The sequence below is a fragment of the Dromaius novaehollandiae genome, chromosome 2, assembly GCF_036370855.1.
Source record: "Dromaius novaehollandiae isolate bDroNov1 chromosome 2, bDroNov1.hap1, whole genome shotgun sequence".
NCBI lineage: Eukaryota > Metazoa > Chordata > Aves > Casuariiformes > Dromaiidae > Dromaius > Dromaius novaehollandiae.
Genome location: NC_088099.1, coordinates 43,446,123 through 43,459,646, shown reverse-complemented (window position 1 = coordinate 43,459,646; position 13,524 = coordinate 43,446,123). Strand labels below are relative to the sequence as shown.

Genomic DNA, 13,524 nt, shown 5'->3' with positions numbered 1-13,524 from the left:
TTCTTTCAATTAGCAGAAAACGAGAGGAATGCAATCCAGGGCCCTTCACCCTCTACACAGGGAGAGGTCTTATGACACCATCAGGCAGCCCGAAACCTTTTAAATTCTTCCAGACAGAGGTCCCAATTTGGACCTTCAGTAGCCACCTATCTCCTGTTCTCAAGAGCAACAAGAAAAGCATCTTTGGCTCCTTTTTTCAGAAAGCCAGAATAGGCAGAACAGCAAAAGTAATAACCCTAGGAGCAAAGCACACTTGTTCAGTGGATGTGTTGGACAAGCTGCTTTCCCCTTCTCTAACCAGGCATACGAGGCTTTGCTGGGGTGAGTGGAACCCCCCAAGCTATTAGCTCCTGGAGTTAGAATACCATACAAGCAGAGAGGGATCATCTTTCTCCCACAGCTATTTTTTCAGTTTGTGTGATGAATCATGGATTGTCATCATTTGGATTACACTTTCAAGCTTTTCTGCAGAAACACAAGGACTAAAAATACATACTTCTAATGAGAGCTGAGATTCTGCCACAATCACATGACTCCACAATTAATCCATTCTCCTTTCGCTTTGTTTCTTTAGAGCTTGGTGAACTATAAATCTGTGTTTGTGACATGTGGATCATTTCCACAGCAACCAATTGAATTATCCCCCAAATCTTTGTAACAGGGAATAAGCAATAGGAATGGATGAACTCCTGAGAAACAAAAGCTTCTCACTGTTTACATGCAAAAGTCCATAGAAACAACTGAATAATAAAGGAAATGTGGAAGATGCATAGAAACACAGGAAATATAACAAAGGCATAGTCAATGTTTATACATTTTACAGTGTACAAATACATGTTCAGTATTTTTATAACCATATGTCATATTTGTAATGACCGCAATATATGTTCAAAGACAATAACAGCTGATGCTACAACACCGAGCCTTAATGACTGGCATCGTTTATCTGTTCGGCTTCATTTCTGAAAAGGAACCATTATTTTTGACAAAGGAAGCAGAAACCAAGGTGAGACAATGCCATTCATCATCACGGGGAGGTAGTGCTGCCAGCCACCACGTACCATGGATCCCACAGCCATGGAAATCCTAGCCTTGAGAAGTAGTGTTTCTATTTTGGACATCATAGGAACTCTGTAGATTTGTTTCTTGCAATGATTTTCATGAAAATGTAAATGAGTAGTTATTAATTTTTTTTCCTAAAGAATTATTCATAATGCCCTTCCATTGCCACAGAGATCCAGCATTTGGGAGCCTACCTATATTTTTAAGAACTATAGATCTATCTGCATCTCTAAGGATTAACATGAGCCCTGTTACTATTGACAATGCTAGAGCTTTGACCAGCTTCATCCTCACCAGATACCTAAACAGCCAGTATGCCCCCAGCAACAGTGAGAGAGCTCAGTAGCATAATCTAGGAAATCAGTATGATTACCCTAAGAATAATGATCTGATATTATCCAGTGTCAGTACAGGCAATTCAATACATGTTTGTTTGTATTGACCTGTTTTGTCTTGCTGCTCAGTGAGACTGGGTAACAACTGCAATCTTCTTCAGGTGTTGTGACTGCCTTCTCCCTCTGCTTTCATGGATGAAGCAGATGTTGAAGATGGTTGCCCAGCATAACGGGCAAGAAAATTAATGCATCTTCTAGTAAGGCCACTAAGTGGCTCTTGATGGAGGGACAGTATCCTATCTATCATCCAGTGAGTGTGGCCAGAGCCTCACTGTGCTCAAATGATGGGTGTGTGATAATCAAAATGCTATAGAAAAGGCTATTATCTCTGGAGTCTGGCACCAATGTAACCTGGTACTATCTAACAGGGCATATAAATTTTGACTCCTCTAACATTTCCTCCATATGAAACCTAAATAGGTAATAAACTTTGATAGTGTTTTACACTAACTTTCCTAAAGTGGACAAATGAAGTGTTTTATCACTAACACAGCTGAGTCCATTTGCTCCAAATTATCTTTGTTACTCCTGAAAGAACACTTCAAGGTTGTGAGCCACCATATACTTGACCCTGCCACTCAACCATTCAGAAATCAGAAACAGCTCTTTAAGATAGGAATTGAAGCTGAAAACAGTTGCTACTTTGTTGAATTGATCCTGCTCTGGACCAATTTGCCAACAAACATCTTTAAAAATTCTGAATAAAGAGTTTACTCAAAAAGCCTATAGCTCTTTCTGTTTGTACTAAATGAACTGTCAGTCTCTTTCCTTCATGATATATGATCTCTTACTAGCAGTTTCCATTCAACAGTAGGCAGCAGCCTTGCATTTTGATGGCCATGATCCCCTTCCACCAGATAAACCAGTCATATTTTCCTGAGAGCATCCTTTGTTCAATTCACGGCACTGCAAGAAACAGAAGATCTATGAACAGCAAAGAATATGTCCAAGTTTTGCCATCTGATAGTCAAAAGCACGTAATATTCACTATTTTCCTTCTTAAAGCGTGTCTCTATGCAGGTGGCATACAAAGTTTCTTATGATTGCACTCTGAAGACAAAGCAGGATCCTGAAATTAGCTAAGATACAAGCAAAATGCTGTAATAAGTTCATCCAAAAAAAAAAAAAACCCAAAACAAAAAATGTGACTTTACTTTTGCCATTACTGTGCACAATTCAGGTAAGGTTCTAAGAAGCCCTTTAGTTCCTATAGGATTGCTTTAAATAAAATTATCTAGTAGCCTAAGAGGGACTAAAAGGATGCGAATGCACTTGCCTTTGTCGTGAAAAAAAGTAGTAGTGCCTGAACTATTTATTTGATAGACCCTTTAGCCAGAATAAGGAGGGCAACACTTTCTTCTGCATTGTCTCTTTCCCTAAATGGTCTATTCCACCTCATATGAATTGAAGACTGCATTCAGTATGGACTGGGAACAAGGAGACAAGTTCTGCATACTCCTGAGTATCCTGACCAACAGCCATAAGGATGCTCCTCCTTACTCACAGCTGTGGATAGAGTCAGTATGACTCCATTTACCCTAGACAGGCTAACTAGAGAACTGACTGAATTCTGTCTGGGTTAAAACACACAAGCTAGTCATAGACTAGACATATATCATAGCTGGAACACTAAGCAATTTAGGTCATCAGGAAACACACCTCAGAGATTATATTGTATTACCATATACAATATAATATTACATATACAAATATAATATTACCATATCACCATGTTTCTCAGCTTTTTTCCTGGGGAATGCTTGGCTTATCAGATCTATCTTGCAGTCTCTTCAAGACCTAACAAAGACTTCTCAATGAGAGAAGGGAAAGAAATCCATTGATCCTTCTGTGCTTGACACTGGTGCCCAGCTCCCTACTCGCCCTAACTTTTTCATCTGTGAAACCATCTTTGGAGGACAAATCCCAATTATAATGGGATAGGCTAAAAATAAATTCACAGCTTTGATAACTTCTATTCCAGATTTCAGTCTAACATGAGTCATAAAGTTGGATCTAATACCCTCATTACCACAGACTGCATACAATCACCTTCCTTTGGACAGAGTTCAACTTGATCAGCTATTTATGAACAGATCTGACTACAGCCTGAATCTATCAGATCTAGTATTTCTCTCCCATTTTCTCTAACTTGGAACAATATAGGAATTTACACCATGGATTTAAATTCAGAGGACTTAGGAAGAAGATTGCTTTACATTACAATATCACATCAGTAACCATAGTTCAGCTCCTGGAAGAAGTAAACTGAGTGCCCCACCAAACCCTTGTGTGGGACTCTGCTGTCTTTCAGTCAGATTTTTTAGTCCCCAGTTACAGACTCACAATCATTCCAGACTCCACAAATAAGCCTTACAAGCCCTGCTGCCCCCCCCCCCCCGCCCTTTTTTTTTGGCCACTCCATATAATTCCAGCCCCAAAAGGCACTGCACACAAAGAGGGGATCCCTCATGAGACTCATTATCTTTCTCCAGTAAGCTCTTTGAGAGCCACAGGATATATTACAGGCAGTGCTGGCAGGCTCCATCTTTGAGCCAGTTTGACAGGCTCTGACAAAACTTTACAAGAACTTCAGTTTCCTCCATTTTTACCAACAGCAGCAGAAACACCATACTCCTAGAATCCAAGATTTGGCGTGAAACTGTTCTCAGTAATCACCAGCGATTTTCTCTTTCCACTTTCCAAACAGCCAATTACAGCTGCTTTTAGCTCTCTACAATCCTTGAGGAGGCTGATACCTCATTACAATTTGCACAAATGCAGTGTGGTATTAGAAGCCTGCGACCTTCCTCTTGCACTGAGAAACTGAGTAACAGTCCGTGGCTTTCAGGGCTGCTGGTAGCCAGCACCACATGTGCAGAGTTCCCCGCAGGTTATCATTGTAAGAGAAAATCTGTTCCATCTGTGAGAGCCACAGAATCAAACCCGAGCAAGAGTCCCTGGCAACTTAATTCTGGGCAGAAGCTTCTGCTGACCCTCCTGTTTCTCATCAGAGATTTTTCACAAGTTCCTCTTTCCTGTTTCCCTAAAAAATGGTTACACTGTCTAGTTCTTGCAGTAGCTATTGACATTACATCAAGAGATGCTGCAGCTGCTGATGCTGTTCCTGTTCTCACAGCCATCTCAGTAGCACTCTAACATCTATTTCCACCTTCAGGCTGTGACAGTTTGGCCAAGTTCTTCTCCACTAGCCTGGGAAAAAAAATCATTGCCAAAAGTTTTGCAAAAAGTCCTTCTCAGGCTTTTTCCTCAGGGCACAATTTGTTGACAAACTCAAAAGGACAACACAAAACAAAGCAATTTCCCCAGAGCACACATGCTGCCAGAGCTCAGGGGCCTTTTCCTCTGCTTCTCTCCACCTACTAAAGGAAGGGCAGACTTTCCTTCTTTCTTTTAAAAATTAGCTGAATCATGAAACAGTCTTGCTTTAACTCTTTCTAACTGCTTCAATGTTTTCTCACTTGCTTTTGGAGCAGGATCTACCATACTTCTCTGATCTGAAATTTTGGATTAAAACAGACATTTAATAAAATGGAGATGATCCAAGAATACTCTCCAAAATGATCAAACTTACCCTATGGATATTAATAAAATCACAATGGAAGTACTTACATTGCTTCTCACTAATACCCTTACAATTCAGGCTGCTGTTAGGATGAGGCACACACAGGACTAACAAAATAAAATAGGAGGCATAAATACTATATTTTTTAAATTCAAAAACTGTATCTGTTAAAAAATTTCCAAAGTTAAAATCATGTTGTAATCTAGGTAGGATTTATGAAGTGCAGTCTATATACATCAAATTGAACAAAAGGCAGAACAAATGATAATCCCCAGTATCAGTAGGTGGGTGGAAAATGAATCACTTTGATAAAACTTCCCCACTGTATTCCAGAACACTCTGATGAAACCCAGCTCCTTCACACAATTAGCAGTCAGGACCTTCCTTGCCAGCCATGAGACAAAGTTGGGGGTCATAGCTGACAGTTGTTGATAGGCATTTGTCACAAAATCAAACATCCCTGGAGCATTACCTTCTGCAATCCAGAAAATCTCTCCTTTCTGTGGGAGTTAAAGAATCTCCAAGGCTCATCAGAGGCTCCTGGATATCTTATATCCTAGAGCAGAAATTTCTTCTGGTCTTTTCATTCCTTTTAAAACTTCTGCAGAATGCTAACACTATAATGTAAAACGCCACTGATTCCAGCAAAATTCTGTTTCACCATCTGCAACAAGCAGCAGCCATTTCTGACAAAGGAGCATGATGGACAGCTGATACTGTGCATACATAAGCACATCACAGTTCTGGGACCTGCAGGGCTGTACCATGAGAGAAGACCCAGTGGTACCTCAAAAGTCACATGCTGGGGAAGAGAGTGCATTTTTTTTCTTTTTTTTTTTCTTTTTCTTTTCTTTTTTTTTTTTAAGCAAACTTAGTCAAGCCAGACAAAGACTCCTAGGATCTTGCAATGTTCAAAGAGAGTGGAATATCAAAGAAGTTATATACTCAAACTTTATAAAACTCCACATAATTTAATTACTATACAGTAATGGATAGAGGCATCTACTATCCTAATATTTCATATCTCTGCGTGTTAGATAAAAATGTAACAAATTCTAAAATGCTGGATCCAATTAAATATATATTTTAACAAAACTGCATTTTTAAGTCTTAATCACACACTTAAACATATTGTTATTCTGCTATTTAGCAAAATTAATTTGGACAAATCACACATTTAAAATAGGGCCCCTATTTGGGTTATATTCCCTTGGAATTATATATTAAAGCTTATACACAATTAATGATTTTTTTTTCTAATTGCCTCAGAAATTCAAATGCTGATACAAAGAAGCATCACATTTCACATACTGGTGCAACTAATATCCTTTTACATACAAGCAGAGAAGGGTTAAATCAATATACTTCAGAGACATCATGTCTTTGTCTTATGTATACACACAAATCTGCATCTTTTCCCTTATACACACACACAAACCTGGACGTAAGTAAATCCAACCAATTTCACAAAATGCTTTATACTGATACCAATATTTGTTCTATCAAAGGAATAGTTCTGAACTATGGTGTGTGCAAGAGTGCTGGAGGAGGAAATGGAAGTAGAAAAAGAAAGAATATGACAATGCCTTTTTCATAAAGGAGAAGACAAATACTTTTGAAAATGGTGTACTGAAGACTTAGATTAAAACAATATATAGAAAAAACATAACTGTTTATACCTCTGTCTATTAGAAGTCATCAATTTCTGATAATGAAAAAATTAATGAAGAACCATTTTGAAACCTCTTCATAGGCAGAAGTAAATATTCTCTTTAGAACTACTACACTTGGTTTACCATCCAAAACTTACTCATGTCAAATTTATGGAGCATAAATCTTCCACTGCTATGTTCTGTGAAGGCAGTGGAATATCAAAGAAAATACCCCTTCAAGCTTTGTGAAGCTCCACAGCACTGCATCGTATTTCCTTGTATTTAATATTTCTGTATGTTAGACACAAATAAAACAAGTACTAAAAAAGCTTGGACATGTTCATTTCTCACACTCAGGCCAGATCTTTAAGAAGCAGAACATAACCAATTAATTATTTGACAGGTCTTATTTTCCACTATTAAAAAAGAAATGAAATAGCTCCCCACTTCGTAATGTCATTGAGATTTAAAGCAATATATGGAGCAAATTTCTTCATCTCTATAGCTTATCCTTTGAGACAAGATGGTAGTATGGGCAGGGGGAGCATGCTTTGTTAATAGAGTATTTTGAATTACAGAACAGTTTTATAAACCTGAAAAACCTCAAATACATCCATTCCAGAAAGCATCATATAAATATTTTTATCTGACCATTTTTTTTAATGACATTGCAGAATATTAAGTATAATTCATAGTTTAACTTGATATCGTGAAAAATTTATGAAACCCAATAGTACCTTCCGCTGAAATGTGATTAAAGTTAATTCCAGTCCTCATTTCATAGTTATCCTGTTAGATGACCCCACTGAAATAAAATTGCACATATGTTGAGATTTCATAGGCAAAACAAAAAAACAAACAAACAAAAAAAAGCAAGTCACTTTTCTTCATTTTACCTTATATGTAAATGTGTCCTTTAGTAATAAGTCATTCATAAATAATACAGGATTTTCTCTAATGTTTTTTAAAAATATATTTGCATTTTTTGCATTTCTTATCACACAGGAAAACTTCCCAAATGTTCTTACACTGTTCTTGTTCAGTTCCTATCTGGCTTTATAAACTACCTCCTAAATCTAACTTCTCATCTGTCCTCTAAGCATGTAATTCTGTTCTATTTATTCAGGCAACTTAAAGGAAGGCTTGCCTGAGTAATAACTAAAGCACTGGATCTTCAGCTTGTCTTTTGAATAGGGAGATTTTTATTTCCTGGTCTTTCACATGAAAACAACTCCTTCACACTGTGCAGCTAGATATGTTTCTCCTCTAATTGTTTCCAGCAGGACTGAACAAGTTTTTTTTTTTTTTTTTTTATTTTTTTTATTATACTCCCCCCTTCTGAGGCCTGTAAAGTGTTACAGTGAATTTAAGAAAACACAGCAAAAAAAATATGCTTTCCAAATAACCATAGTCAGTCTAAGTCGTACCATACTGGATGATAATTGTTCCGGGGGGAAAAAAAAAAGTTAGGAGTCACCAACTGTGAAGATTTTTTTCTGAAAAATAAAATCTTCTGGTTTAAAAAACATAAAAATGAACACTAATTTAACCCATTATTTAGCAGTGAATAATATGCGTAAAAATATACAATGTATAACAGTAATGTACGATGTTAACTATCTTATGGCTCCAGTTTCATCTTCTAGAATACAGTTCAAAACGTTCTTGATTTTGAATTAGCAGTTAAGTCATGTATTTCAAAGAGTAAGTACTTACATTCTGCATATTTCTGAAGCTGGGAGAATTCTCCAGGACTAAGGTTAACCCACTTCTCCTGGTTCGTCATAATGGCAGTAAGGTTCCTTGTTAAATATCAGAAAAGCATGCCTTTTGACCCAGGTGATATAAATTCCATATGGTTTTGTAGTTTCAGTTCACAGTGGTTGGAGACTTGAGAGATGGTATCCGTCTATGCGATGAAGTTTTTGATGCTATGAGCTCTTCTCAAGTTATTGATCCAGTGGTGAGCTATAACACTGTTAAAAGAGAGTCAAACATTAGAAGTATAAATATCAGTTTTACTAATGGAATAATTATAGCTGATAAACATATTTAGAACAAAATTATTTAGAAAAAAATTATTCATATACTATTTGTTCATAATAAGTTTTATGTGTATTTCCAAACTCTATAATTTCAAATGTTTCTGTACAGCATTGCTAACCAAATATTATCCACTGTTTATGATCAAGGTGTATCTGCACAGTCTGAGTGGGTACATTCCTGTTCCAGCAATATCCAATGTAAGAGCAGGCACCATCTCTGAGTAGACTTAGTTCCTACGATTTTAGGATGGGATTTAGGCAACTGGGTTTATATTCAGTTATGCCATTGTGCAGTACTGTGTGGCCTTGTCAAAAATATTCTACAGCTTCTATCTGCACGCCTTAAAAATGAAATTAATTTTATTTAGCAACTTGGTGAGAAATTCACATGAGAAATATATAAATATTAACTATTCTAATGAAATAACAGGGGTTGATTTTTAGAATCTGTCGCAACATTGTTAAAAACATCATTGAAAAAAAATGAAATATAACTGTTGGCACTGTTCAGGAATCAGTTCAGGAAGCAAGATTAAATTGTGGGTGCCATCGCATTCCAGTTTTATGTAGTTTTGACCTCTGTAGAACAGACATTACAAAGGTAATGCATTACCAGCACCACTCCTTGAACAACAGGTAGTATATTTTTCATCTAATTTTAACCATCTGAAAGTCAGATATCTCATCTGAGATTGTCATGTAGGGCTCTCTCTTTAATCAGCAAAAAGAGACAGGTGGCCCAGACAGCAATTAATCCCTCTACCTTCAACATAATCTTAAAATGTGATAAGTTGCCTTCTTGCGGTATTTATGTTTCTCTATTGATTACAGAGGTCGTCTAGATGACAGGTTTAGACTAGAAAGCTAATTTTAGACCGTAAGAGGAATCCCTTTATATGTCTGGCAATGATGTTATTTACAAGGGTCAGATTCTGAAAATAGCAAAGGAGAAATTCAGACCAGAAGAGACTGACAGAGTAATGGAAAGAGTGCTAAAGAGGAAGATGTTAGTAGCTGGGGGAGGGAGTGAGCAAGGAGGGGAAAAAGAGCAAAATATCACAAGAGGAAAAAAAGGCAGAGCAGCTAGGAAGAGAAGTATGTGGGGGAAAAAAAAAATACATTCATCCAATGATAGTCAGCATCTTTTTTCTGTCTCACATATGAAAGCATCATTCCTGGACAAAAAAATTCAGGAACAAAGATGTAGAAGAAATAAAGCTAAAAACATAAGAAAATTATCTGAGCATAACACTTAACATTTCTAGAGTTAAGAATAAATACACTGACATGATGACATTCTAAAGTAAATCCTGAATTACATTGGAAAAAAATATGCCTAATCTTATTAACATCTAAGTGATACATAGTAGGTAATATTTGGAAGAAAGTCCAAGTAGTACTAGGTGTGCCTTTTGAGAAATTGGAGATACAAGTAACACACGTATCCATGTAAACTAATTAAAGTGCCTCAACCTCAGTGCCAGAGCATGCTTTCATTGCTCCCAGACCCTTCTTGGTGACTGACATGGGCATATACAAACCTGCATTAAGAGTATTTAATGTTCAAGCAAGATTACCTGAATAATAATACTAGCTGTTCAATTTCCTCATTGGCAGCTGCCTTGTCTTTTTAAAATTTGAACCAGAAGAGATTTGTACGCTCTTCATCTTCTGAAGTTAGAATAAAACATAAGGGTAAGGTAAAAGACATCAGATTTAGAAACACTAATTGAATGATAGCTAATTGAAGCGTGCAGATTGTGATGGAAAAAGTAACATTAGGGTGGATAATGATGACTAAGAGTAAGGCACATCAGCCCTCAAACAGTGAGAGAACCTCAGTACGAAAAAAAAAAAAACAGGGCAGTAACTACAAAAGGTAAAAATGACCAGTCAGAAAGCTATTGTCCTGTCTTGAGAGCCTCATTCTTCTTATTTACAAGAAGAGAAAATGACTTAGGTCAACAAGGACTTTTTCATCAAATTAGAAGTGTTTCATTTTTGACAGTTGATTAGATTATATTGAAGACAGTCTTATATTTTCAAATAGATTTTGGCCCCCCCCCCCCCATCTTCTTGACAACTGATTAGGTTTTATCGCAAATGATTTTATATTTACAAGTTTGATCTAAAATATTCAAAAATTTCTACAGCAATTTCATCCAGTGTTACTTCTTGCATTATTATTTACATCAGCTTCATTAGCTGTAAAAGTTAACACTGCTGAATGCTGTACCATTAGGGATCATCCCAGTTATTTAATTTATTTAATGCAAATATTTATGATTAACAGCCTACCATCTGAATTGTTATCGCTAGCAAGATAATAACTGGTGTGAGATCTAAACTGATCCATCTATTTATGTGGAATGTCTTGTTCGCAGTACGTGGGCAGCAAAAACAAACATTTTCCTCCCATTGTCTTCCCCTTCTCCTGCTTTAGAGCTAAAGCCTCACCTCTGAGGCAGGATATCCTTTTCCCTAGACCGGACACTGAGACCCTCTGCTGTGTGGGGACAGTTCTGTGAGAAAAGGTACATGACCTGGTGGAGATGGAAGGGCAATGGAAAAGTTTAGTACGGACATGACAGTCCACAGGGAAGAAAGTGTAGTCTGTGTCTAAGCCCACAGAGTTACCATGGAAGATTACAGAGTTTAAGTCTACACTATTATCTTGGAAATCTCTCCAAATGTAGGTCCTCCCTTTAAAGTAAAAGACTGGGAGCAAATGTAACGGAACCAGTTTACCAGGCTGAACCCTGGAACAATAACGTGGAAGTAGACAGTCCTCTGAGGACAACTCCCTGGTCTTTGGGGGGGCTGCAGCCAGGTCCTGTATATCGCCTACATGTGTGTGATGCAGGAAGAGGCACAAACATAATGGGGAAAATCTCTGCAAACGGAGCCTTATAGAGGTTTCCTTTTTTAGTCTCCTACTATGTTCTGCTTCAGGGGAGGTATCTCAGACCTAAAAAAGGAAACAGTCTTCCTGCATCCCTTAATATTCATATTTAAGGCTTTTACAACAGCATTTTCTCATTTTACATAGATAACAATGTGTTCATTACACAGATGCTAAGGCCAAAAACCATCAATGCATGCTTATGTTTTATGGTGTCTCATCTGTTCCAACAAACATTGCATTTCAAGAAGATCTGTATTTCATACAAGTTTCTTAAGTTCTGTAATGTAAGAGAAAGTATCAAATTATCTTTCTTCGTAGAGTTTACTTTAAATGCATTCTTTCACACTTTATTTTAGTGTTCTTTCTTTCAGTACTCTTATGAATGTCATGCAGTGAGGGTATTAAAGCCAGGTACATGAAGAGGAAAGCAGTAACAGAAATATAAAGTCATGAACTAAAACATTAATCAAATGTGCTTGCTGGCAAGCAAAATAAAGATCAGCAGCACTAAACAGATACAAACAGTGCTTTGACCTCTCCATGCAGAGACGAATTACTTTGAAGAACACACTATAGTATACAGTTAAAATATACAGGCTGTCAGGCAAGGAACTCTTCCACTGATCCTCTAAGAGTTTGACCTATGCCAGGAAACATGGATTTGTGCAAACATTTTGTTTGTACAAAGCATCTGCTTCAGTAAGACCCACAATCCTCCTTAACCAGAAACAAAGCAGACCTTACAAATAAGAGAAATTTGAGACACTGTATTAATAAAACATTCATTTTATGAAAAAAAGAATTAGACAAAAATTTTTCCTCCTCTCTCCCCTGACAATAAGAATTCTTAAATTTCCAGTCTCCCTTTTATGATGTGTTCTTCATTCAGGATTTTAGGATTTATAAAGTTGTCTGTCAGGATTCCTACGAGGCCACATACCCAAACTAGGAAGTAAAGCTTTGTTTAAAAACTCTACTAATTAAGTTATTTAGCATTCAGCCAACAATATTAACAAACTTAGATTTCCAGGAATTCCTCATGCCACCAAGATTCTCCGCTACCCTTAAGAAACCAGACTGAGGAAAGGGGAAGAGAAAGGAACAGATAATGGGGGAAAAATCAAAAGGGCACATCGCCTCCACAGCAGCCTCACTGAACAAATTATCTCATAACAGCTCATAAAGCAGGGCAAAGAGAGAGTAGCATCTGGAAAGTATGGCAAAAGCTGATACCCTCAGTCCTACAATAACAATCAGTGATGCTAGGTTCAACTTGAAACTTTGATGCCAGACAGTGACTGTGGCCTGTGCAAGCACGTCCAGCTGCTCAATCCATCCAACTCCCTCTGCTTCTTCCTGAAAAGGAGAAGGGCTTCTTCTGGGACACATCACCACTTCGGTGACTGAAAGCATGAAACTGTCCCTTCAAGACAGTTTCATGAGTGCCTTAAAGCACTTTCTTTGCTAACCATAACAAGAAAACCTAAACAGCCTAGAAACTGGCTATTGGAAATTTTCTGCCCTTTGTCCTACCAGCCTTTTCATAATGCCCATCTCGCATCCAATTCCATCATTAATTTCCAGTTACTTCATAAAGAGTAAACAGGGTAAGGCTGATGGCAAGAAGGGGTGTGGGTGACCAAGTAAGCATCTTCCACATTATAACAGAGTGAAGCCTTCTGATCAAGGCTTTCTTCAAGTCCTTTCCTCCCACTTTCTTCGATTTGCTAACTCCAAAACTAGGTGGGAGTTTCCTACTATGTGGGGGAAAGCTTAGTTTCCCACATAGCGGGACACTAAGCTAAGAAGTGACTAATTCATTTAGCCAGCCATGGAAAACTCATTTCAATGTGCTCATGCTTTTCTTAGGAAACAAGAAAAA

General features: G+C 37.5%; 1 protein-coding gene across 8 annotated transcripts in view; it reads right to left on the bottom strand.

The window, feature by feature from the left end:
• Positions 1-13,524, bottom strand: part of DGKB (diacylglycerol kinase beta) — a 360,499-nt gene that overhangs the window by 320,645 nt on the left and 26,330 nt on the right. For 6 of the 8 annotated variants that reach the window (XM_064506349.1, XM_064506348.1, XM_064506347.1 and 3 more), the window contains exon 2: positions 8,409-8,668. In XM_064506349.1, coding sequence (XP_064362419.1) covers positions 8,409-8,478 — 70 coding nt within the window. In that variant the 5' untranslated portion in view covers positions 8,479-8,668. Of the gene's footprint in view, positions 1-7,429; positions 7,498-8,408; positions 8,669-13,524 lie in introns of those variants that run through there. The other 2 variants (XM_064506351.1, XM_064506352.1) reach the window with 1 other exon arrangement.